This window comes from Sebastes umbrosus, chromosome 16 (genome assembly GCF_015220745.1).
Source record: "Sebastes umbrosus isolate fSebUmb1 chromosome 16, fSebUmb1.pri, whole genome shotgun sequence".
Classification (NCBI taxonomy): Eukaryota; Metazoa; Chordata; class Actinopteri; order Perciformes; family Sebastidae; genus Sebastes; species Sebastes umbrosus.
This window is the reverse complement of record NC_051284.1, coordinates 24,581,886-24,604,314: the sequence shown is the minus strand read 5'-3', so window position 1 is coordinate 24,604,314 and position 22,429 is coordinate 24,581,886. Positions and strand designations below refer to the sequence as shown.

General features: G+C 41.7%; 1 protein-coding gene and 1 long non-coding RNA gene across 7 annotated transcripts in view; one reads left to right on the top strand and one right to left on the bottom strand.

Moving 5' to 3' along the window:
• LOC119474306 overlaps nt 1-22,429 on the top strand; it is a 95,693-nt gene that overhangs the window by 29,878 nt on the left and 43,386 nt on the right. The window lies entirely within an intron of this gene.
• The window catches only part of LOC119474300 (DNA (cytosine-5)-methyltransferase 3A-like), a 49,348-nt gene that overhangs the window by 25,418 nt on the left and 1,501 nt on the right, over nt 1-22,429 (bottom strand). For 3 of the 5 annotated variants that reach the window (XM_037746248.1, XM_037746250.1, XM_037746249.1), the window contains exons 3-6: nt 16,884-16,991; nt 11,523-11,874; nt 4,427-4,473; nt 2,186-2,326 (exon numbers count right to left, since the gene is read on the bottom strand). In XM_037746248.1, coding sequence (XP_037602176.1) covers nt 2,186-2,326; nt 4,427-4,473; nt 11,523-11,874; nt 16,884-16,991 — 648 coding nt within the window. The remainder of the gene's footprint in view (nt 1-2,185; nt 2,327-4,426; nt 4,474-11,522; nt 11,875-16,883; nt 16,992-22,429) is intronic. The other 2 variants (XM_037746251.1, XM_037746252.1) reach the window with 1 other exon arrangement.

Genomic DNA, 22,429 nt, shown 5'->3' with positions numbered 1-22,429 from the left:
ACCTCTGTTTGGTGAACGTGAACTGCCTACTTGCCTCGTATTTTACGACATTTCACTTGTGGGACCCCGGCATGTCCTGCTAATTTGGCAATATTTCCTCCCTGGAGACGTTTTTATGGCCGCTCTCCGAGCCCTCTCCAGAGTGGAGCGGAGGGGGGCGGGGAGGCAGAAGAAATGGAAGACCCCATGTTGATACTACGGAGACTCCTCATTATGTAACAGATGAAGTTGCACTCCATCACATTACTACCAGGAGTCATATTTTATATGACTAAGTAATGGGCAATGTCGGGAACTTATTCATATTTATAGGATTTAACATCATGCTGCATTAGGAGCTTCTGTTAAAGGAACAGTGTGTAACATTTTGGGGGATCTATTAGTAGAAATTAAATATAATATTCGTAACTATGTTTTCTTCAGTGTATAATCACCTGAAGCTAAGAATTGTTGTGTTTTCATTAGCTTAGAGTGAGCCCTTCATATCTACATAGGGAGCGGGTCCTCTTCACGGAGTCCGCCATCTTGCACCGCCATGTTTTTACAGTAGCCCAGGACGGACAAACCAAACACTGGCTCTAGCAAGTCTTTCACGTTATTACACCGTAGTTCTCCAACACGCTTGTGAAACTGCGGTAACGTGAGCCGCAGAGTGCAAAACCGTGGTACCGCCAGATGCCGTCTGACTTCCGTTGCTCCTAATGCCTAGTTCACACTACATGACTTTAGCCCTGATTTTCTGCTCGCCAACAGTTTTTTGGAGCTCCCCGACAAAAGCCGAAGATCAGAGGCAAATCGGCGTTGACTCCCCACTCGCACATCGGCACTCGAGCATCATGTGTGAACTGCTGAAAGACGTGAGCCAAGAGGCTCACCGACACTCACTAATGCAGGCAGACACATTCCAGATATCGAGCAGGCTAAATATCTGGACCTGTCAGGGACTCCGGCCACGAGCTACAGTCAATGAGAGCAAAGGACACGGGTTGAGGGAAAACCTAGGGGAGGAGGGGTCGCCTGTAACAATAGGAACTTACTGTATCTGTTACATTTGTAACACGGAGCAAAGCTGTTGTTGCTCCTAGATGAATAAATAGTCAAAAAGAGTGTGGAACTAAACATGTGCCAACAACAACATCAGCAATGTGTCTCGCGCTTGAAGCCACTTATTGTGTATTTCTTGCGTGTTTTCGTGACAAAACATAGTTTGGAGATGTCATCTGGGATTCCTCCTGGTGAAAGATCTTGTAGTGTCACCGGTCAGGCATGTAGTGTGAAAACCACAATGACTTCAAGACTCCCGATTACAAGACAGAAAGTCATGTAGTGTGAGCTTAGCTTAAAGTAACGCTATTATGGTAAGGATGGCATGACGGTTTTGCACTCGGCGGCTCACGTTAACGCAGTCTTGTAAAGGGAGGAGTGAGCGGAGGGGTACTCAGTTGGTTTTAATCTGCAACCACACTCCTAAATGCTGCCGAATTCTACACACTGTACATTTAATGGTCCAAAAAGAAATCAGAGCTTGGATAAGTTACCACATTTGCTGAGAAGTGCTGTGTGATCATTCTGAATGCAGTAAAAAATACCAGTTTGTTGACAAAGCAAGGTCCATAATTTGGTAGCTTCACATCAAATCACAAGATCATCATGAGTAGATGGAGTTTACTCAGTTGTCATAGAGACATTTCAATTTCTCTGAATATCTAAAGGACTTCTAGTGTTCTTGACCTTGGAAAGTTGACAAAACAAAGTTCAGTAACTGAAATAGAACTTGTGATGAGATTGTTCTGTCAACTACTGTTTCCGAGGTCGAGAATTAACTTTTTATTATTGCTCAACATTGGTTACTATGCTACTTCCCATCAAAGAAATAGTCTCAATGAAATTGGGAGGAAAAAAAGCAGTCAGAATGGTGCAAATCTACATTTACAGCGACATTTTCATCCGGGAACCATGAATCAGGTTGAGGCATTTTTCTCTGCTACAATAGACAAGAACAAAGTCAGGAAATGCAGGAGCTAACTGAGCCAAAGGCCCTGGAAATCCACTGAAATAAATGGTACCTTCATGAGATATCAAATGACCCATCAAATACACTTGGCCGTTAATGCACCACAAGCCCTATCTTTGGCACCTTTAGTCCACACCTGACCCTGTAATCTACAGTGGCTGGGGTACTCACCTCCGTCTTCCACTTGGCCAGCCACTCCTCTCTGGTCCTCTTGCTAATGTAATAAGGGTCACCAGCCTGGAAGGTTATTCTGGGCATGGGCCTCTGACGAAGGCTGATCTCCCAACCAACTCCCCTCCTGCCTCGACCTCCCTGTTTAAGGTGTTAAAAAACAAAAAAGTTAGCTACTTGTTTTTGATTTTTCTCTCATAAGGAAGCATCCAGATTTGTTGTAAATCTGTGCTTCTGATCTGTCAAATGAGACAGACTCTGGGTGATTAATTTGTGTTTGAGGCAATGGGGTTGTCTGATTTCTAAAAAGAGGAAGACACATGTTGGTGTGCCGTATGGTGCCATCAGCTTGTGATTGGTCAGGCAGCAAGAAGTGATGCCACAGTGTCTAATCACAACTCCCTGGCAACAGTCTCAAGGTCACCAGCACCAACTGATACAACAAGCTCCCAAGTGTATTTGATATTTCAAATCTATACACCATTAGGTACCATTTCTTTCACAAGTCCAAAGGCAAGAGAACTACTCAGTTTTTCTGGACCTTGAAGATGAGCGACTATGCAAAGCTTCTAGTCTAGCAATGGAGCAGATACAGTTTACTATAAGTGCAAGCTCTTTGTGGGAGAGTAAGTGGGAAAAAAGTTTAACGATACACAGAAACAAGCTTGAAGGAATAGTTTGATATTTTATGAAATACGCTTGTTCACTTTTCTTGCTGAGAGTTAGATGAGAAGAGGTGCTGGTAGGAGGTTTTTGGGCCTTTCTCAAACCGGACCCTCCCCACTCCCACTCTGTGACGGAGTGAACTGTGTTTGTAGTCACACTCACAGATGAATGAAGCACCCTTCTTTAAGGAGGTGTAGGGTATAAATACAGCGGCAAGCTTTGAGACGAACTTCCCTCTCTCCGACGGAAACTGTTGTACCGTTTCGTAACCATGGTTTCTTATCAAGCGAAGGGTATGTGCAAAGGTCCCCTGTATAAAGAATATACAGAGAAACTAAAAGTAAAAATAATTAAATTACTCCCATGCTTCTGTGGGGGCATTTTGTTTCTTTTTTTGTAAACATCTTCTCGTTTTTAAAACTGATGCTTATGAGCTACTTGGTCCTTGTAAATATACAACACTTTATAATCAAATGAACACGTTTACCGTTTTCTAGACTAGACATTTAATTCTAAATACAATGTAACTTTAAGTTGTTAACGTCTGTGCGACAACATTGAATGTCTATTTAGTTTGAACAGTTTATGTTTGTACGGATAGTCGCACAAAACTACATTTGTACGGAGCGTGTTTCATGACAAACACAAAACGCCGTTGCACGTGGCCAGTAAGTCGGCATCGATGGAGGCTCACTATTGGAGGGTTATATAACTCACTTCCGCTCCCTACTAATTGGTTTGGGATGACACTTAATATGGCGGACCCTCCATGTGAATGCGCAAACAGAGTGGAAGTGGGTAGGGAGAAGGTGTAGGGGACATTTTGAGAAAGGCTCTTTGTCAGAGCCAGGCTAGCTGTTTCCCCCTCCAGTTTCCAGTTTTATGCGAAGCTAAGCCAACAGGCTCCAGGTTCATATCTAACGGACAGATATGAGAGTGGCATCAATCTTCTCATCTAACTCTTGGCCAGAAAGCAAATAAGCGTATTTCCCAAATTGTCGAACCGTTCCTTTAAAGGGGGATTATGTCCTGGACTATCTTTGGATAAAGCCAGGCTAGTCGTTCTCCCCTGTTTCCAGTCTTTATGCTAAGCTAAGTTAACTGTCTAAATTCTTCTCATCTAACTCTTGGCATAAAAACAAATAAGCATATATCCCAAAATGTGAAACAATTCCTGCCCAGCTATAACCATGCAAAACAACATGTAAACCTCCCCTCATGAAGCATACAACCTGTCCTACAGTCAAGAGTAAGTCATAAGACACAAGACGAAAATAGCTGTGACAACTCTGGATGCATTGATGTATTTATAACATACCAGTATGTTGGAGTCAGGTGGAGAATCCAGTTATAGTCAGTAGTTCTGCTACAAAAACTGTCCCTTTTCAAGTTAAGAACAGCACTTTTGCTTCTGTTCAAGCTGCACCGCCACCATCTATCATGCTGGCAAGCAGAGGATTCACAGTTTGTGACAGGAAAGGTGATTCACCCCTAAAAGAAAGCTACAGCCCTGGCAAGTGTGAAAGACACCTTTGAGAGTCAGAGAAAAAAGACAGAACAGAGCAGAAATCTTACCTCGGTCTTGACTGCATCACGCCTGTCCTCCTCCTTGTGCTCCACATCTAGAGAGAAGACAGCGACACAATGGATGGCCTGAATCATTTATAGGAGAGTGGAAATTGACCACATCGGTTATCCTTGCATCTGTATTAGACTGAAGTGGCCTCGCATTCATCAATAAACCACATGATACATTTAGTAACCCAAAATTGTTCAGCTCGCCCTCTACATCATACCATTAACTGCATGTTTGATCAAATCCAAGTCAAATTAATAAAACTCCTGAGAGATATTGGCTCGAGGAAACTCCTTCAGCGCGCTCAGAGTGTTAAATCGTGTGTGATCGCGGGAGCTTGTGCGTTCAGGTACCATGTGAGGGTTTGATGCAACCCAGAGGATTTGGAGTGGCTGCTCAGGTTATGATGAGTGTGGAGTCGGGCCAGGTTTACTTTGGCAAATGTCACACTTCTGACCTTATATCCCCCTTCATGAGAAACACAGCTGGTTGCTATTAGCATTGCCCCTCCCTCGCCGCCGACACAGAGCCGTAAAGGCAACAACGTACTGATTCACTTGACTGTGACTCTGGGACCGTATATAATCTCCAAAGCCTCAACAGGATCAAGACATGAGGCTCTAATGTGCAATTATGGGACATTAAAGGAGCAGCGTGTAGCATTTAGGGGGAAATATTGGCAGAAATGGAATGTAATATTAAAAAGTATGTTTTCTTTAGTGTATAATCACCTGAAAATAAAAATTGTTGTGTTTTCATTACCTTAGAATGAGCCGTTTATATCTACATAGGGAGAACGGACAAACCAAACACTGGCTCTAGATAGGGCCAGATAGATGTTTTTTACTAAAATGTTTCATACAACTAGCAAACTCCTTTAAGGAACCTTCGTAGTTTGTGTGCTTAACGTTAGCGAGTGTTGGTGTGCGGTACAGCCAGAGAGAAAGAGGCAAAGAGAGGGAGCTTGTGTATGTGTGACCGACTGATGTCGGCGAGTATGAAGATAACAGTAAAGCAGTGAGCGTAGCAGTGCAGTGTATGTACGGTTTAGGCTGTCGGTGAAGAAATGCTACAACTCCTCAAGACACAAGCCAAGTTCCCGTGTTTGCCACAGTCTGTTTACTGAGGGGGGTTAGCCACAACTTTGGCTCAGGCTCGCTTAAGGTGGGCTGTTAAAGGTGGACCAGCGCTATTCTCATTATGACAAGCCGCTCCTCCGAATTTTGCTCAGCACCATCCCCCACCACCGTCACCGCTGGTCCTAACAGCTTTTCTGGCGGAAACCCTGCCTCACACTGCACCTTTAAGTGCAATATCATGGACATAATGTTGATCATTCTGTATTATAGTGTATGTAATCTTACACTACCTATACTTTTGATACTGTACATATATATCTGTATGCATCCTAGACTGGTCCCTCCCATTAACCTGTTCATATTTTTATGATCCATACTGATTTTGTATAGATTGTATATATTTTTGATTTGCACCTTATTGTTATCTTAGACTTTTATATTGCACTCTTTATATTTTCACTCTTCCCACTTTGTATGGCAACTGCTGCACAGCAGTTTCCCTCGGGATAAATAAAGTTATATCTTATCTATTCTTGCTGCAGTTGAGTTATGTACAACTGGAGGGTGGAGAAATATAGAAGCTGGTATTTCTCCTAAAAAAAAGGGCTGACAAGATAATCTCACATTTAGTAGCTGTTTTGGCAGATGGAGTTAACCCAGGTGTCATGGAAATATATGTTCAGATTTACAATTTTTCAGAGCACTTTAACATGTTACAACATGGACGAGTAGTCCCTAATACAACCATGACACCTGGGCTAACGCAATCTGCTGATAAAGATCATGTGATAAGATTGAAAGCCCCACAACAGCTGCTAAATGGACCTTGAGGTGACATTGTTTGTTCTATACTCCTAGGAAATGATTGAATAATTACCCATACAACATCATTTGTACAAAACTTGTAAAATGTATTGTAATGTTATGGGTTTAACTACCCAACAGCATAAAAAGTAGTTAAAATTAGCTTCACCATGACCAGTTATAGCATTAAAATGCTTCATACATGTTAATAATAATAATAATAATCTAGTAGTATATTTCTGCAGTCCCTAATCGATTCAGCTCTAATCAAAGTCAAGTCAAACATTATTTGTAAAGCACATTTAAAAACAACTGCAGTTGACCAAAGTGCTGATAATAAGTACTTTTACTTGTGACACTTCAATACATTCAGCCACTTGTACTTAAAAAGGATTACGTCAGTGAAATATTCCATTCAGAACTTTAACAAATAATGGAGTATTTTTAAATTGCAGTATTCCTACTTTTAAGTAAAGGATCTAAATACTTCTTCAAACACTGATGTATTGTAAGGATTCAGAACTCTTGAATACTATCTGCAGTTTCTTAGAAAGACAAATATTTTCCACAGGAAAGAAATTGCCCATACATACTGTAGAGAGGAAGTTGCTAAACCAGAAGCGAGAGGTGCAGCGGCGGGGTAAAGATCGACAAAAATAGCACGGAAAATACTTGTTGAAATGTGCAGTGAAACCGCAGTCTAATAAAAATGTCTTAAACACAATAAAAGCTCCAGTTGGGATTTCCCATTAACTTGGCGTTAGATTTAAGATGTGGAGGTTCACATCAACAACAAAGGGCATGTTATTCATTGTTTAACAGCGTTGTTTTCCTGTGTTTAGCAGAGCAGTGAGGGGTTAGCCAGGGAGCATGGATAGCACCCAACTGAAACACTAAGACAGCAGAGTCAGGATTCATGATTCATGAAAAGAGTTTCACCCGCGGCAGCAGCAGAAAAATAGACAAGGAAGCCAAAATTAGCACCTCCTGTATTACTATCACAATGTTTAATTTCAGTGTAAGCAAGTGTTTGTAAAAGTCTCTGGTGATGTGACACCAGTGGATTAGATACACATCATTCAAGCAGCTGTGGCTTAAATTAGCACGATGGCACCGCCTGAGTAAACACGACTATCTGCTGAGTCGAAGCCTGAACACTATCATAACACTTGAGCCCTGAGAGGCTACGGACAACTTTTGATGGCATGTTTTCTGAACAACCAACACCGGCTTGTCGGTGGAGTACCCTACAGACCTGTCCAAACAATAGTCCGCTCTCTTAGCAGCCTCTTCAAGTTGGTTCCATGTGTAGCTGCTCCTCCCTCCACCCCTTGCTCTTTTTTTTTTCCATCCCTCTCTCCTGGTCTCCTGGTCCTCATCGGGAATAAGTGACTATATAACAAATCGGTGAGGCGGCGCGGACTGCCAAGGTCATTGGGTTTGTGAGGGGAGCTGGCTAATGTTGCCCACAGAGAGTATACTTTGCCAGTTTGAGCGGGTTCCAGCTCTCGTATTGCTGGAGCTCAGTTCCACTCCAGCCGGAGCTCAAATCCTTCCTGTGCCCTCCAGATGGATAACAGAAACCCTGTTTAGGGGACTATCGATCCACCACAGTGACCCCCCACCAAGGACTCGCCTCTCTGAGATGAAACACTCCCCATATTCAAACTTGTTTAGTAACGGGATTAATATCTCCTTGCGTGTATATTGTTCCTGTTTAGTGCATTTAAGGTAAATCAGGACATCATGCAGCATCAAACTCTGAGCAGTACTGTGGGTTTGCTGATGTGATCTAAATTTCAAACATTGCACGTGGTACCTCCTGCTGCTTTTTCTGCTCCAGTCTGCTCCCTTAATGCTTTGCACCAAGCCTGCTGCTCACTAACCTGCAATCTGTGCAGTATGCCTTTTACTTTCTTAATCCTTTAGATTATTTTGATCCTACAAATGTTGTTTCAACGTCTCATAGGCATTAAATATTACTCACAAACTGATGCCAAACAGCAAATTTGTGTGTGCGGCTTGCAAACAGCAAACTATCTATCCTGCACTATGTTCACACATGGCAACGTGATGGCCGCTGCCCGCCCGCAGCTTTGAAAGAAAAAAAAAAAGCATTTCACTGACATCTGTTGCAGGTCTTGAGGGACCTGCAGACCCCCGCACAGACCTCTAATCTAGTCTTTTCTTTGGTTTTGTGGCTAAAACTGTGAATACTGACAACTTAGTTCCTCTGTCTGTTTTTCCAAGCAGTCTGCTCTTTGTTTGCTTCCGTTTAAAATGTAAAAAGACACTTCCTGTGTGTCTATAAATGTTACTGACATTTTAAACCAGCCTATTGTACAAACTGGGTGACATGTTAGGAGTTATTTTATGAGTGTCACTGTGTTTAGAGATGCTAGTTCAGTTAGAGAGATGAGGATACTAGAAGTTTGACAGTCAGTATGATGGTGATTTGTGTGAGAGTATCTGAGAGTTGAGGGAATGTTTCCCACTTCCCACTTCCCATAATGCAACTGAATGCCATATTTGCGTTAGATCCTCTCTACTTGTTCAATTCAATTTATTTTTATATAGCGTCAAATCATAACAGAAGTTATCTCGAGACGCTTTTTATATAGAGCAGGTCTAGACCGTACTCGATACTTGTTATTTTCTCAGACTTGACAAAGCCAGAGCCTTTAGAAATGTTTTCACAGGCTGACTAGTACTGTAATGATCCTCATATGTTAAATAGGCGGAGTGCCCCTTTAACAGCTTTGGTGATCTGTCCCCTAAAAACTAAAACATCATCCAGTCACGTTCTCCTGCCTCATCTTGCTTTAATTCTACATCTTCACTTAAAACAAAGCCCGGTGCAACATGAAGAGTGTTGACGCTTCAACAGTTTAGCATATTTAAAACGGGATGTTTACGCGGATCATATAAAACAGACTTGTCGTCATTAAAGAACCCTGATGGTAGTTATCAAACATTTGTGATGAATCATCTTGGTAAAAGTGTGAAATTTAGATTTGTGTTATGCCCTCCGTGTTCAACACTGTATCGTACTAAAGCTGAGCAGCATCAGAGGCAAACAGATTAGGGAGCAGAGTTACAGACCTTGTTAGGAAAACCAGTTTTTAGCCATTTATACCAAAAAGCTAACAGGGTTATCCCAGATTTCTGCTTCAAAGTGAAGTAACAGATCCTGGACGCCCAGATCAGGTGAATACAGAGTGCAGACTGAGTTTGTAAAGAGTTCCGGGCACAACGCCATCCACCTGGCAGGGCCCCCGACGGGGAGGCGGCCACAACAGAGACCTGCCAGCTCCCAACAGAGGCTCGTTGCCAGGAGACGACTCGCTCCTCCCCTGGCTTTATTTACTGCACTCCTCATCAAGGTCATAGCCGGTGTCTCTGAGGCCGAGAGAGGAGCAAGAGAGACACGTGGCTGAGAGACAGAGAGATAGGACTAAAAACCAGAGAGTGGAGGGGCGGCTAAGTGATATGGTTAATCTCCATCTCAGACTAAAAACTACCTGTCAGCACCTCTCACTCCCAATAATAGTGCCCCGCTGAATTATATCATCTTTATATGCTGATGTTATCTGTTGCTGCACCGTTGACGCTGGTGCAGATTCAGTTCTGTAGGACCAAAACCCAATTAAAAGTTATGCATTATAGTTAAATTGTGTACAGTTTGCTTTTAAAATGCTTATTTTAAGAAAATAAATAATAATAATAATTTTCATTTCATTAGTCATTTAATCTTTAACGGTGCTCTATACAATAACCAGAGCAATAATATAGCATCAAACAACTATTTGCTATGTAAAGATATAGAGGAGTAATGTCTACCTGAGCAGAGAATGAAGTCACTCTCTCTCTGTGTGTGTTGTAATCCTCACGTGCCTTTTTAGTGCATGTTTGTGCTGCCGCTCTGCACTCCTCTCATACGGCCGTTAACAGCTGATAACGCCGTCCCGACGGCGCCGTTGCAGAAGCGTAGCACCCACCCTCTGGTTTCACTGTTAGCGCTGTTAGCACTGTTAGCTACGAGCCGTGCGGAGGCAATAGAAATGCTCCCTATCTTGCATTTAGCAAAGTCATGCTTTCATTCATGTTGTCTTATTGACAACATTTTTTTTTTTTTTTTTTTTTTTTTTTTTAAAAGTTATTTTTTTGGGGGCATTTTCCATTTTTATGACAGGACAGTGGATAGAGTCTTGAAAGGGGGGAGAGAGAGAGTGGATGCGGAAAGGGCCACAGGCCGGATTCGAACCCGGGCCGCCGCGGTCAGGACCAAGCCTTAATACATGGACGCCCGCTCTACCAACTGAGCTAACCCAGGCGCCCTTATTGACAAAATTCACATAATTAATTAAAAACATTGTGAGAAATTCCCACCACAGCTTCCTCAAGCCCTGGGGTGACATTTTCAGTTGCAGTTGCAGACTAATTTTCTGTTATCAGACTAATCAATGAATCAGCTGGTTGTTTCAGTGCAACAAATGATTAATTACTACTTCAATAGTTTTGGGTAAAGTTACAATCAAAAGGCATACTGTGCACAGAATCATTTTTCTTTGGTGTTTTTGTTCAATTTGAATCAATTGTAATCTATTACTCAGAGTATTCATATTGTAATTGCTGTTGTAATGTGGTGTGTGTGTGTTTTTAAGTTTTTATTCTATTCTATTCAAATGACACATTGTGATTAAGTGAAACAATATTTCCACCTTCAGACGTGGGGGGTCCACTTTCCTTTTTGCTGCAACATTTCAAAGATCATCTATTTAGTATTTCTCTCTCTCTCTCTCTCTCTCTCTTCCATTGCAGCAGCCTGTTTCTCCATCATAAATCTTATTTTGGTCACATGGTCTTTGCACAAATGCGTGTTGAAAGCATTTGGTCCGCCACACCGAGTCATTCAAAAGAAGTGAAATATGGCATTCATAACATTCAGTATAATAAGTATTAGATGAATATCAATAGTATAAACATTATGATTCTGATTTATACTGCAGCCCTAATATTTACTGGTGCCTTTCCTTCCTTGCAGCAGCATGAATGCAACACTTTTAGCCTCAGTGTTACTAATCCTGGCGGTGACAGTCTGACATCCATTTACAGTTCATTACTCAACATCTTGTACTAGCCACATGCACGTGACTTTCCCTGCTGGATCAAAAGATAGCCGAGCCAAACGAGCCGAAAGCCAAAAACTCACATTTCGTTGGGCGCTCCAGTTTCCGCCTCCCTCGTTTCTTGCACGGCGTCGTCAGGCTGTCGTCCTTGTCTTTCTCCGAGTCCTGGTCTTCCCGGCTGGACAGGAATCCGTTCTCTGGGGACGGACTCAGGCTCTGACCCTGGGAGCTGTCCTCTGCCCGGCAAAAGGGAGGGTCTCTGGGGATCCCGTTCTCCACTTCCCTCTTCTCCTGTTTGGGGAAGCAGGCGTCGGACGTCCTGTCTCTGTGCCCGCCCACGTCTCCATTGTGGACCTGTGCCATGGACGGCCTACCCACTCCGGTGTAGCTGTTGCCCACGCCCACAATGCCTTTGAGAGAGCCACAGCTTTCGACCTGCAGGCGGGGGGGAAGAGGAGGTCGAAATGTTAACATCCTGGCAATCTATCAGCTTCAGAGATTGTTATTGCTCGAGCAGTATGTTACAATTTGATGTTCTGGAGGTGTACAACAGTGTTGAGCCTGTCAGCGGCTACACCACATCACTGGATATACTGTAGCTGGCTGTGCAATAAACAAAACCTCTCAGGAAATACAACAAATCATCCGGCACGCTTGAGAAAAGGTCATCGCAGTGAGCAACAATAAAACAGCTGACACTATCAGAGTGAGGATAAGCAGTCTGTGTTGGATAAACGGGCTATTTGACACAAAATATGAATTAAAGCATTCATCCATTTCATATTAGATCAGCTTAATTTCATCCCTTAGACTGCCTCAGCTCTATCAGGACAGAATCAAACACGTAGCTCAACTTCTACACTTATTAGCCAGTGAATTATGGCATTTCCTATTCAGCTCTGTTAAACTTGAGTTGTAAACTTCAAAGCGGTGCCAGTAAATCTGCTGTACAGCTATTAACTTGCAAGTGAGGGAGGGATTACATTAAAGTTCATCAGGTACACGACTGAGCTTCCTATAGTGGCGCATTCACGATTACAGCAGCACGGAAATATGTCAAGAATGTTGGCTGTTTGACAACAAAGAAGTTTTTCTCTCCGTCCAGTTTGTAACGCCCAGTTAAACTATTTCATTCTGTGCAGAGGAGTGCATTCAAAGAGCGCTGACCTGTCTAAAGCTGCAGTTTAAGTTACAGAGACAGACACCTTGCCTTACCTAAAAAAAGCAGCAGCTGTCTTGGAAGACCTTGAAAAGATTCATTTCAACTACACGAGTTTGAAGAAATGTGATAGTGTCTCTGTTCCTGCCTAAAAATAGCCATAAAAACACACTTTCTCAGACAATCCCATTACTGGGTTACTGGGAGCAGAAAGTAGAGCATGTCTTGTGAGATCAGACTGTCAACACTGATGAGAGCAGCGCCGAAGCTTTCATCTCCTGTAGATGTAGGTACAGCGGTTTGCATTTAAGGCAGGCGACAGCAACGCCTCAGGAGGCATCTGTCTTTCAGCAGACGATATTTAACACACACAAGATCACTCAACATGCCGTGCTAGAAGCCAAAGGGTCAAATGTAATCTCGTTCTTGCTGATTGATTAAGAAAACACAATGTAAAAGTAGCTTTAGTGTGACCCAGAGACACATAAAACATCTGTGAAATGAATGCAATGCAAATTATGCGATGCAGAGATGTAAAATAAACTTCAATGAAAGTCGTAGTGTGTTGAGAAACAAAGCTACATCAAGCCAAAGTTGTTTTTTCAGCATTCCTCGCAGGCCGCAGAACTCTAAATGACTTCATCATTGTAGCAGTTGAGAACAAATTAACTGTAAATGTTAAACAGTTGCACTCACTCAAACAGCGGCGCTCCACTAAATCTGTTTGACGCGATGAATGAAAACAACAAATCCACAAGCTCAGGCATTATTAATATTCTCACTCAATTCATAACTGGAAAAAGAGGCTGTGGTGTGTGTGAGTTTAGGCAAACAGACAAAAACAGAAAATCAAACACACACACACACACACACACACAAACAGTGCACACCACTGTCGCTGAAAGAATTATGCCACAGATTAGTGACCCAGTGAACTACACGTGACCCCTACCAGAGGTCAAAGGTCACAGTGAGTAAATCAGACAGCTCAGACAGGCGGACAGAGGTCAAAATAAAACACTGGCTACCTAATCCAACTTACTGCTGCAGCATTACAACTCACACATAGTAAGTTTAACGCATAATAACATTAATAAGCCGTTAAAGCTCCACTAATTAATATTTTCACATTATCAATGGATCAAATAACTGTGTGTAACGTGAACGGCATCACTTGTATTGACAAACCCACAGATAATTATCATCCAACAGTTGTTGTTTTGGTTTTACAGCCACATCGGCGTCATTTCAGGCCGCATCAATTTGCCAAACAAGCTCTGATAAACCCACTGTACACTACCTGCTCAGTACCAAACAAAGTTAGCGAGTAGCTGGTGAACATAATGGAGCATTTAGCAGCTAAAGAGCCAGATATTTCCCTCAGGAGTTGGTAAAGACCCAAAGGATTGCTAAAACGAGTGTTCTCAATTCTTAAAATTGCAAGCCTTTATCCTTATTTGTGAGACTGCTGGCGAGTTACTATAGTATGTGATGAAATTACACATTATCATATGAATTTCACGCTATTTGGTTATACTGTAATTAAAAGGTTGGGATGATTCAAATTTTACAAGTGAGAAAAATGGCATCATATTAAGAGAGAAGCAGATGCACTGAAAAACAAACTAAAAGCCATTTCTCTTTCTCACCAGTGTGATGCTAAAATGCAGTGTAGGAATGCGGAATATCCGCATGCACATTTTTTCGCATTGACAACTATGCACATCGGGTCCGGTGTGAATTATCTGCATTGCCGTGTTCCATTTTCACAACGAGTTTCCCCCTGAATAATAACACCAGCTGACATTTGATAATTAGCACAAAGACAAAAAAATGCAACATTCAATCCATATCAGAGTGTATTCAGGATTCAAACTGAAGAAATGCCCTATAGACAGCATATCAAGGTTTCAAGTACATTTTTACTCATTCAGAGAAGAAGAATAACAACAACGAAACACCTAAATGTCTGGATTGTCAGGCAGATGTGGTCAATCCCCCACAGCTGTGAAAACAATCGCTAAGACGCCCTGAGTATAGCTTTTCTCTATCTGTTACTGGTAGCACCGCTCAGCTGCTTCTAATACACACACCGGCATATCCCTCCCTACCATACAATATCTGTAAATCTGTTTTGTTGAATCACACTGTGAGAATTAATTAACAGGATTTTAAAGCACAGATTTATGCAAATGATAACATCTCAGGGAAAAAAATACCCAGATACATGTAGACCCAAGAGTCATCATTAAATCAGGGTTTTTAACCGCAGAAGACATCAACAAACAGATTACAAATGGCGTTGGTGTAGTGAAACAAGGTGGAGACGTTTGGTGTGATGTTTATGCATGAGTACAGTAAGTAGTACATGTGGTATCTGTGGTAAGCTGAAACAACACCTTTGTTTTATCAATATTTTTTTAATTCTTTCAACAAAAACATGGCATTTTTGCATAAATTTGCCGTGTTTCAGCAAGATTGTTTACTATTTAAAGCCTCTAAATTAGCATTTAGACCATCATGTCGCAAACTAGTGTCATACGGCAAATATGTTTATAGTTGTTCCAAAAGGCCTCACTTGATGGTGGTGGTGAAAGGTCTGCTGTCATAGAGATGGGGGAGACGAGATGGGGGAGACGTGATAATCGTTCCAGTCAAGATAACACCGTATACTTTTGGACAGTGTCTCCACAAAGGCAGTCACTATTGCGCTCATTTTGAAGAAGAATGAAAAAAGAGAGCTTGACAGAGCCTGCACGCTGACTAACACTATATACTGACTAACACCTGGCCTGTCGCTGCATGAAGTGGGTGTGAATGTCCGATTGTAGGTTATGAAGTTACAAATGCAGCCTCTGTAACTACTATGTCGGAAAGTGGGGGAGGGGCAGCCTGTTTCCAGACCTTTAAATGACCTCCAACAGCTCCAGTTTGTTATGTAACTCATGTAGTATACAGTAAAAAAAAAATATATATATATATATATATATATATTTCTATCTCTTTGTCTGTTGAAGGATACTACACAGTTATCCTCCAACCAAAGTGCTCATCGGATGGTCAAACAGCCTCTCCCATGTCTGACAATTTCTGTAATCTGACATTCACACCCACTTCATGCAGTGATAGGCCAGCTGTGATCGAGGTTTGAACTTCTTTCCAGTGGACAAGTGAGAAGTGAAGCCAATGCAGAAATGCCTTAAACTTGCATTCTTTCTAACAGCCAGCAGGGGGCGACTCCTCTGGTTGCAAAAAGAAGTCTGATCGTATAGAAGTCTATGAGAAAATGAGCCTACTTCTCACTTGATTTATTACCTCAGTAAACATTGTAAACATGAGTTTATGGTCTCAATCACTAGTTTCAACTCTTCTTCAATACAGCATGATGTTCATTTAGTACATGACGATCCCATTTAGAGTCAAATAGACCATAAAGTAGGGGATGCTTTAAGGCGTGGCTACCTTGTGATTGACGGGTTGCTACCACGGCGTTGTCCGGTCTGGGAGTTGTCCGTGTTTTTGTCTACAACTTTAACCCTTTCATAGTGTGTTTTCAGTTCCTGAAAGTTAATTATAACCTTTTTGGTCGTCTAAAAATGTCTCATACAGCGTTCGCTTGTACTTAGCTTCACCCTCTTGTGTCACTTCTGGTTGCAAAAGATCAACATGGCGACGGCCAGAATGCCGAACTCGAGGCTTTAAAATGGCAGTTTACAAACCAATGGGTGACAACGTCCACTTCTTATATACAGTCTATGCTTCTCTCTCAAGCTGTCTTTTTTCATTTCTGTCAACATGATGAAGGCCTTCCAGCCAAGATTGTCAAAAAATGTGTGCATTTATCCCCATATTTAAAAGATTAATCACGTCTCGCCCTTCTCCCTGACAGCAGGATTTTCACCTCACGAGCGTGAATATTTGGAACAGCTGCCTTAAGATGTGACTGGACGTGGGGTTTTTTTGTCTTTCATTTGACATGAATGAAACGTATGAAGTAGGTCTTATCGAGCCTAACCCCAGCCTTAACCCTGTTGGACCAGCATGGGACACTAAAACTAAGACCCTGGCTAGAGGAATTCTTTAAGGGTTAGAAATTCCTTAAGGGCATTAACTCACTCTTTGATAGCAGGACAACATTGGAATTATTTGACAAAAAGCACTACTGGACAAACTTGCTGTGCTCAAGACTAGTGTAGCTGATATCTAATCTTGACTTTGAGCAATATTTAGCCAATATATTGGAAAACAGATCACTGTAAAACAAGTAAGCAAGATCAAAACTCACTGGAAACTGCTTGCGCTTTCTTCCAGGCTTGCCAACTTTACAAGAGGCACTACTTTTAGCCGACTTCTCCTCGGTCTTCAGGTCCATGTCCAATATTGTGCTTTCACCCTGTCAACAAAAAAAAAACACATCATGATGTAGACTTATTCTATTTGTACGGCACCTTTCAAAACAGGGTTACAAAGTGCTTCACCAATAATTAAAAATAACAAGAAACACATCAAACAAAATTACAAAAAGACAAGTTTATAAAAATTAGTTTTTAGTAGCGATTTCAAAGAAATCAACGAGGTTGCAAAATTTTAGTTTTAAGTCTAGACTCAAACTGTCTAGGGGACAGTCTGAGATTGCGTGCAGGAATATAAGGGCATAAAAGTTCACAGATGTATGCTGGGGCTCGACCATGAAGGGCTTTTAAAAGTAATGAGTAAAACCTTAAAATGAATCCAGAAGTTAACTGGAAGCCAATGCAGGGAGGCTAAAATGAGGGTTATGTGTTTGATCCAGTTAACAGTCTGGCTGCAGCATTTTGTAGACTTTGAACATGCTTTGTTGTTTAGGCAGGTAAAGAGTGAAGTACAGTTATCAATTCTTGAGAAAATAAACACATGAATAACTTTCTCCAAGTCAGAGAATGATAGAAATGATCTAAAGTTGATAGAAACAGGACGGAACTACCTTCTTGATATGATGATCAAAAGTTAAATTGGAATCAAAGATAACGCCTTAATTTCGAGCATTATGCTTTACAGAAGTCAACTCAGTATACTGTAATAATTGGAAAGTCAAATTTACAAATCGGAAATGTCAAATTTACATTTCAGGCCTTGATACACATACGTATCTTTCCAGGTAATGAAAGACTGTATTTGAATATACAGTAAGCTAAGTGGTGGTTTCACCTCAGCCAAAGATGCACCAGTAGTGATACTAGATCTGCAGGACACACACAAAACTGCACCACACTGAAACACTTGAACATTTGGCGGGGGTCCTTGAGTGTCTTTGGCTGAGTGGACAATGAGACAGATAGAAATTGAATGGCACGTTCCTTTGAACTGGGCTGAAGTGAAAGCTCCACGGACGCAGCGCTGACCTTCCACAGACAATCCCCTCTTGACACCGTTACAAAGACGTCGACCGGCCCCCACCTAACCCTGCTGCAATTTCCCTTTGATTAATAAAAGTGTCTTCCCCCCGTGAACAAAGCCCCATGTCCGCCACCACCAAGTACCCCTGGGGTTGATGGGAGAAAAGATGATCCTAATGTAGATGCTTTGAGTTTCAATATTGACTGAATAGGACCACCAGCACCAGGTCTGAATGCAAATGAGATTGCAAGGCCATTCCTGACAGCTGCGGTGGGGGGCGGAGGGCTGGGTCCTTATTAAATTCCTTCAGTGTTGAATGTGAGATTCCCTCAAAGATAAATGAGCTCTCCGCACTGTAAGGCATTCTGCTGCTGAGTCCCTCTGCTGACTTGTCAAGTACTTTTATTATAACCTCAGTCATTTAGGCATGGGATAACATGACAGAAGAGTACTATAAGATGACTTTGTCTTTGCATAATGGATGGTGTTAAATACAGCAGCACAATTCACTGACTTAATTACAGAAGAAAAGTAGAGGAGACCAGGAACAGGTGCAACACCTTTAATTCCTCCAATAAGAAGCAAACTACAGTGACAACACTCTACACTCTTCCTGCTTTAGAACATTATCTCAAAACTACCTGGAAACAAGTTGAAATGTATAACTACATTTGAGTGTAAGACTTAAGGCCTTTACATACCGGGGGCATGTTTTTTTTGTATGATTAATTTGCACGTCAGTATATTTTTTCTAACTGTTGTTTTGTGAGTATTTTCGCACAGTTCCTGAATATTAGTTGGCGAAAAAGCAATGTAATTTTCCCCCCGGAATGAGGTAGATTTTCTGAGCATTTGCACTGCAAATAAAGACCAATCATGTTGTACGGAACCGGTTGAGTTGTGCCTATATTTTTGAAACAATAACATGGAGGCTCCGTAGTCCGAACCAGGACGGCAAACTTTATTACTCCTTTCAACCACGGCAATGGTATCGCAGACCAGATCCACTCCTTTCGTTCTTAACTTTCACAATAAAAGCCTTAGACATATAATATTTGCTGGCGAGTATTTCGCGTTTTCGTGTAGTCATGCCTTTATGTTGCATCTTATCATGATACAAAATCACTGTGCTATCCAGGCTACAGACCAATCACTGGTGTATTTTAGACATGAATCCATTAGGTTTGGACAATATATTACAATTTTCCAACCGGCCATTATCAGCCCAACAACTGGCGATTGCTGATATATTCGCGTATGTGTGCTGGGAGATCAGCTGTTCTAGCGGCGTAGCATCGTAAAACACACTTCATTCATACTTGAAACCAAATAAAACTCACCAAAACAGTCTTGGTTAGTCTTTCCAACAATCACTAACTCTGGTTTGGTCGAAATGAAGCCTTATCACACCAAGTTAGATTTGAAAATATGCCGACTACACGTTGTTGTTCCCCCGCTGTATCCCTCTCTGCCTAGCAGAGCGGCTCTCGTTCTTCGGAGGCGGAACATTAAATTAGCAAACTAAAATGACAAACATTGGCCAAATAATTCCTTCATCAGCAGCAGCATATAGAGTTTGCACAGTTGTCGTGGAATTGTAGATGTTCATTTTGCCTTTTTTTCTGAGCACTTTAAGGACTTATCTTGTCCATTTTAGATTTTAAGCCTTTGGCAAACTCCATCTGCTCATGAAGATCATGTGATATGATCAAAAGCTACTAAATGGGGCTTGAGGTGAGATTTTTTTCCCCCAGTTGCTCTTTCCAAGGTCAAGAATGAACCTCATATTTTAAGCCAGCATGGATGAAAAGTCTGTAAATTGCTCAGGAAAATGTGAGATTACGGTGTCGCACTGAAATATGTGATCCGTCAGAATCTGTGATGCTAGAGGGTCTACTATATAAAAAAATCACTGATTAAATATTGCAACCCGATATCATGGCAAAGTGAGTAATAGATCCCCCTGTCCAGCACAGGATAGTGTGTCAATGTCACATTTAGCCTCGCCGAGACGTGAATATTACACACGTGTATATAGTTGCAGTAGCCTACCAGCAGGGGGTAAAAAAACACTCTTAGGTTTAGGCAACAAAACCACTTAGTTAGGTCATGGTTGGCCTTAAAATAACGAAGTTAAATACGTACAGAAACAACGTAATGTCAGTATGGAAAACACGTCACTAACGTAACTTACAAAACAACCCCAGGATCTCGATCACCAGTCTCCTGGTTGAAAATCCTGTGTGTTGTAATCTGAGTATGTGGTGTACAAATGACACCTAAAGCAAGAACGGCAGAACTCATTTTGCCTTGCGCATAATCATGTCATTCACACGCCTCATTCGACAGGTTGGAGTAACATATCACTGCTATCAAAATGTGTCACTCTATCTAAATATTATGAGGTTAGCATCTGTAACTGCTATCCAAATATGTAATCTAAAATATCTAAATACTGTAGCATTTGGGAAAGAAGACAGGAAGCTACTTGTTTGTAATGTAACATGCAAGAAGTCATATACTGTATATCTACCACAGTCCATGTGGATTTGGCACTTGTGTGTGTATGACATAATAAATAACATAACTACCTAACTAACTAGAGACGACACAACTAACAGCGACGAAAAATAAAGCTTTTGACATGGCAAAAATACCTGCTCAGGTCACACAATCTGACGGGTCACAGTATACGTTATAACACCACCAGGGACCTTTGTGACATCTCATCACCTTCTCTTTCTGCTCTTTTTTCCATCAACTGTCCAGTGGAGGCAAAAATACCAATAAAATATGCTTTAAAACTGGACTCGAGCTCGCACTGACTCTTATAGACTCTACTTCTTAAATAATTTAAAAGATGGAGGACTTTAATAAACACAGGCAGGCAGGAATTTCAAAGGTCAGGCCGTGTTACGTCCTGAGAGTTGTTGCTGCTAAAATGGAATAAATCCATCAACCATTAGTGTCTCAGGGTGATAGACTGATTTGCATAAAGAGATAGATGTGATCAGAGTAACTGATGCTGTGATTAATGGGCAAAGGGTTATAATTGATAAATAATGCTGGAAAAGCCATCATAAAATATTCATCAGTGAATTTCTGGATAAATATGCTGAGGTTACCGCCGAGCCTTTAAAAGGTTGTTTCAAATGTAGATATCGATGCTTTTTGTGAGAGCATGTGTTTTGCAGATGGTGCCGGTTCATTGTGTGATTACTAATAGAGAGCCTGGTGCTTTGGTTTTTTTCCTTACAGGGCGGCAGAATTTGCATAGATAATAGCACGTTTTGAATGCAGCCTGGTGTGCAGGCTCATTTGGGAACCACTTACATGGATGACACAATTCAGTGGTGCTTGGCTATCTCTGCAGGAGCAGCCTACATGCACCACGCCGCCGTTCATCCAATTCCCAACCCGAGAGCTCAGAGTGGAAATAACACGCCATTTTCACACACAGCTTCACCCTAATATTTTCTGAAAAAACAACAACAGAAAAGCCTGAAATATGATTTGTTGTTGCCTCGAGTGAACCCTACTCATTGTCAATATCTCTGCACTATTTCCGTCTGGGTAGCCGGTTATTTAAGGCAATGTCTGTTGCCAGGCAACAGGACTAAGGGCAGTACTGTGTAATGGGAACGTAGAGGAAGAGGACAGATCCCCCCCAGTAAAAAAAAAAAGAAAAGCGGTAGAGCCATTCCAGCTCCAGCTCAACCTACACCAGCCAACGCCCACGTCACCAACCACCATTACAACAGCGAATGTCACATAATACAGCTGCATCTCGCCACAGCCTCCTCAGTGATGCTGCCATCGCTGCCTCCGTGGAGCACCAGTGATGCTGCAGTTACGCACAGACTGACTGCAATAATGAGTCTGTCTCCATCATGAAAGGTGACACGGCACTACACATGCTGTTGGATTCTTCAGTAGAAATCGGACTATGTCTTCGATAAACGGGAGGAATTGATGCGACTCCAGTTAGTCTTTAGATTGCACAGATCAATACGGCATTAGCTTGACAGTGAGTTGAATGATTAAATCCATTCATAAAATTGGGAAAGGCTTTAATGGGCTTTGACCTGAAATGACTGTACAAACCACCATCAATGTAACATCAAGGTAATAACACTAACACACACACTCATGCATGCATATACTTTTTTTTTTTTTTAGGAAAAACAAAAGACACACTGTACCACAGCATTGCTGCATAAAACTAATCTCCTTTTAAATCTGGTGAGTTTGAGGGCTTTCAAAAAAAATTGCATTTTACAATGATGCACACTCAAATCTAATATTAATCATCAGCTTAGCTCAAGTCATTCAAAAAGCCAAAACATGACCGAGTGAACTCTTTGACCCCACTAGCTATAAAGTTGAGAAATCCCGAGTCATTCAGCAACACGCCAAGCTTCAGAGGAGTCCCATAAATACCTGACGTGAGATACC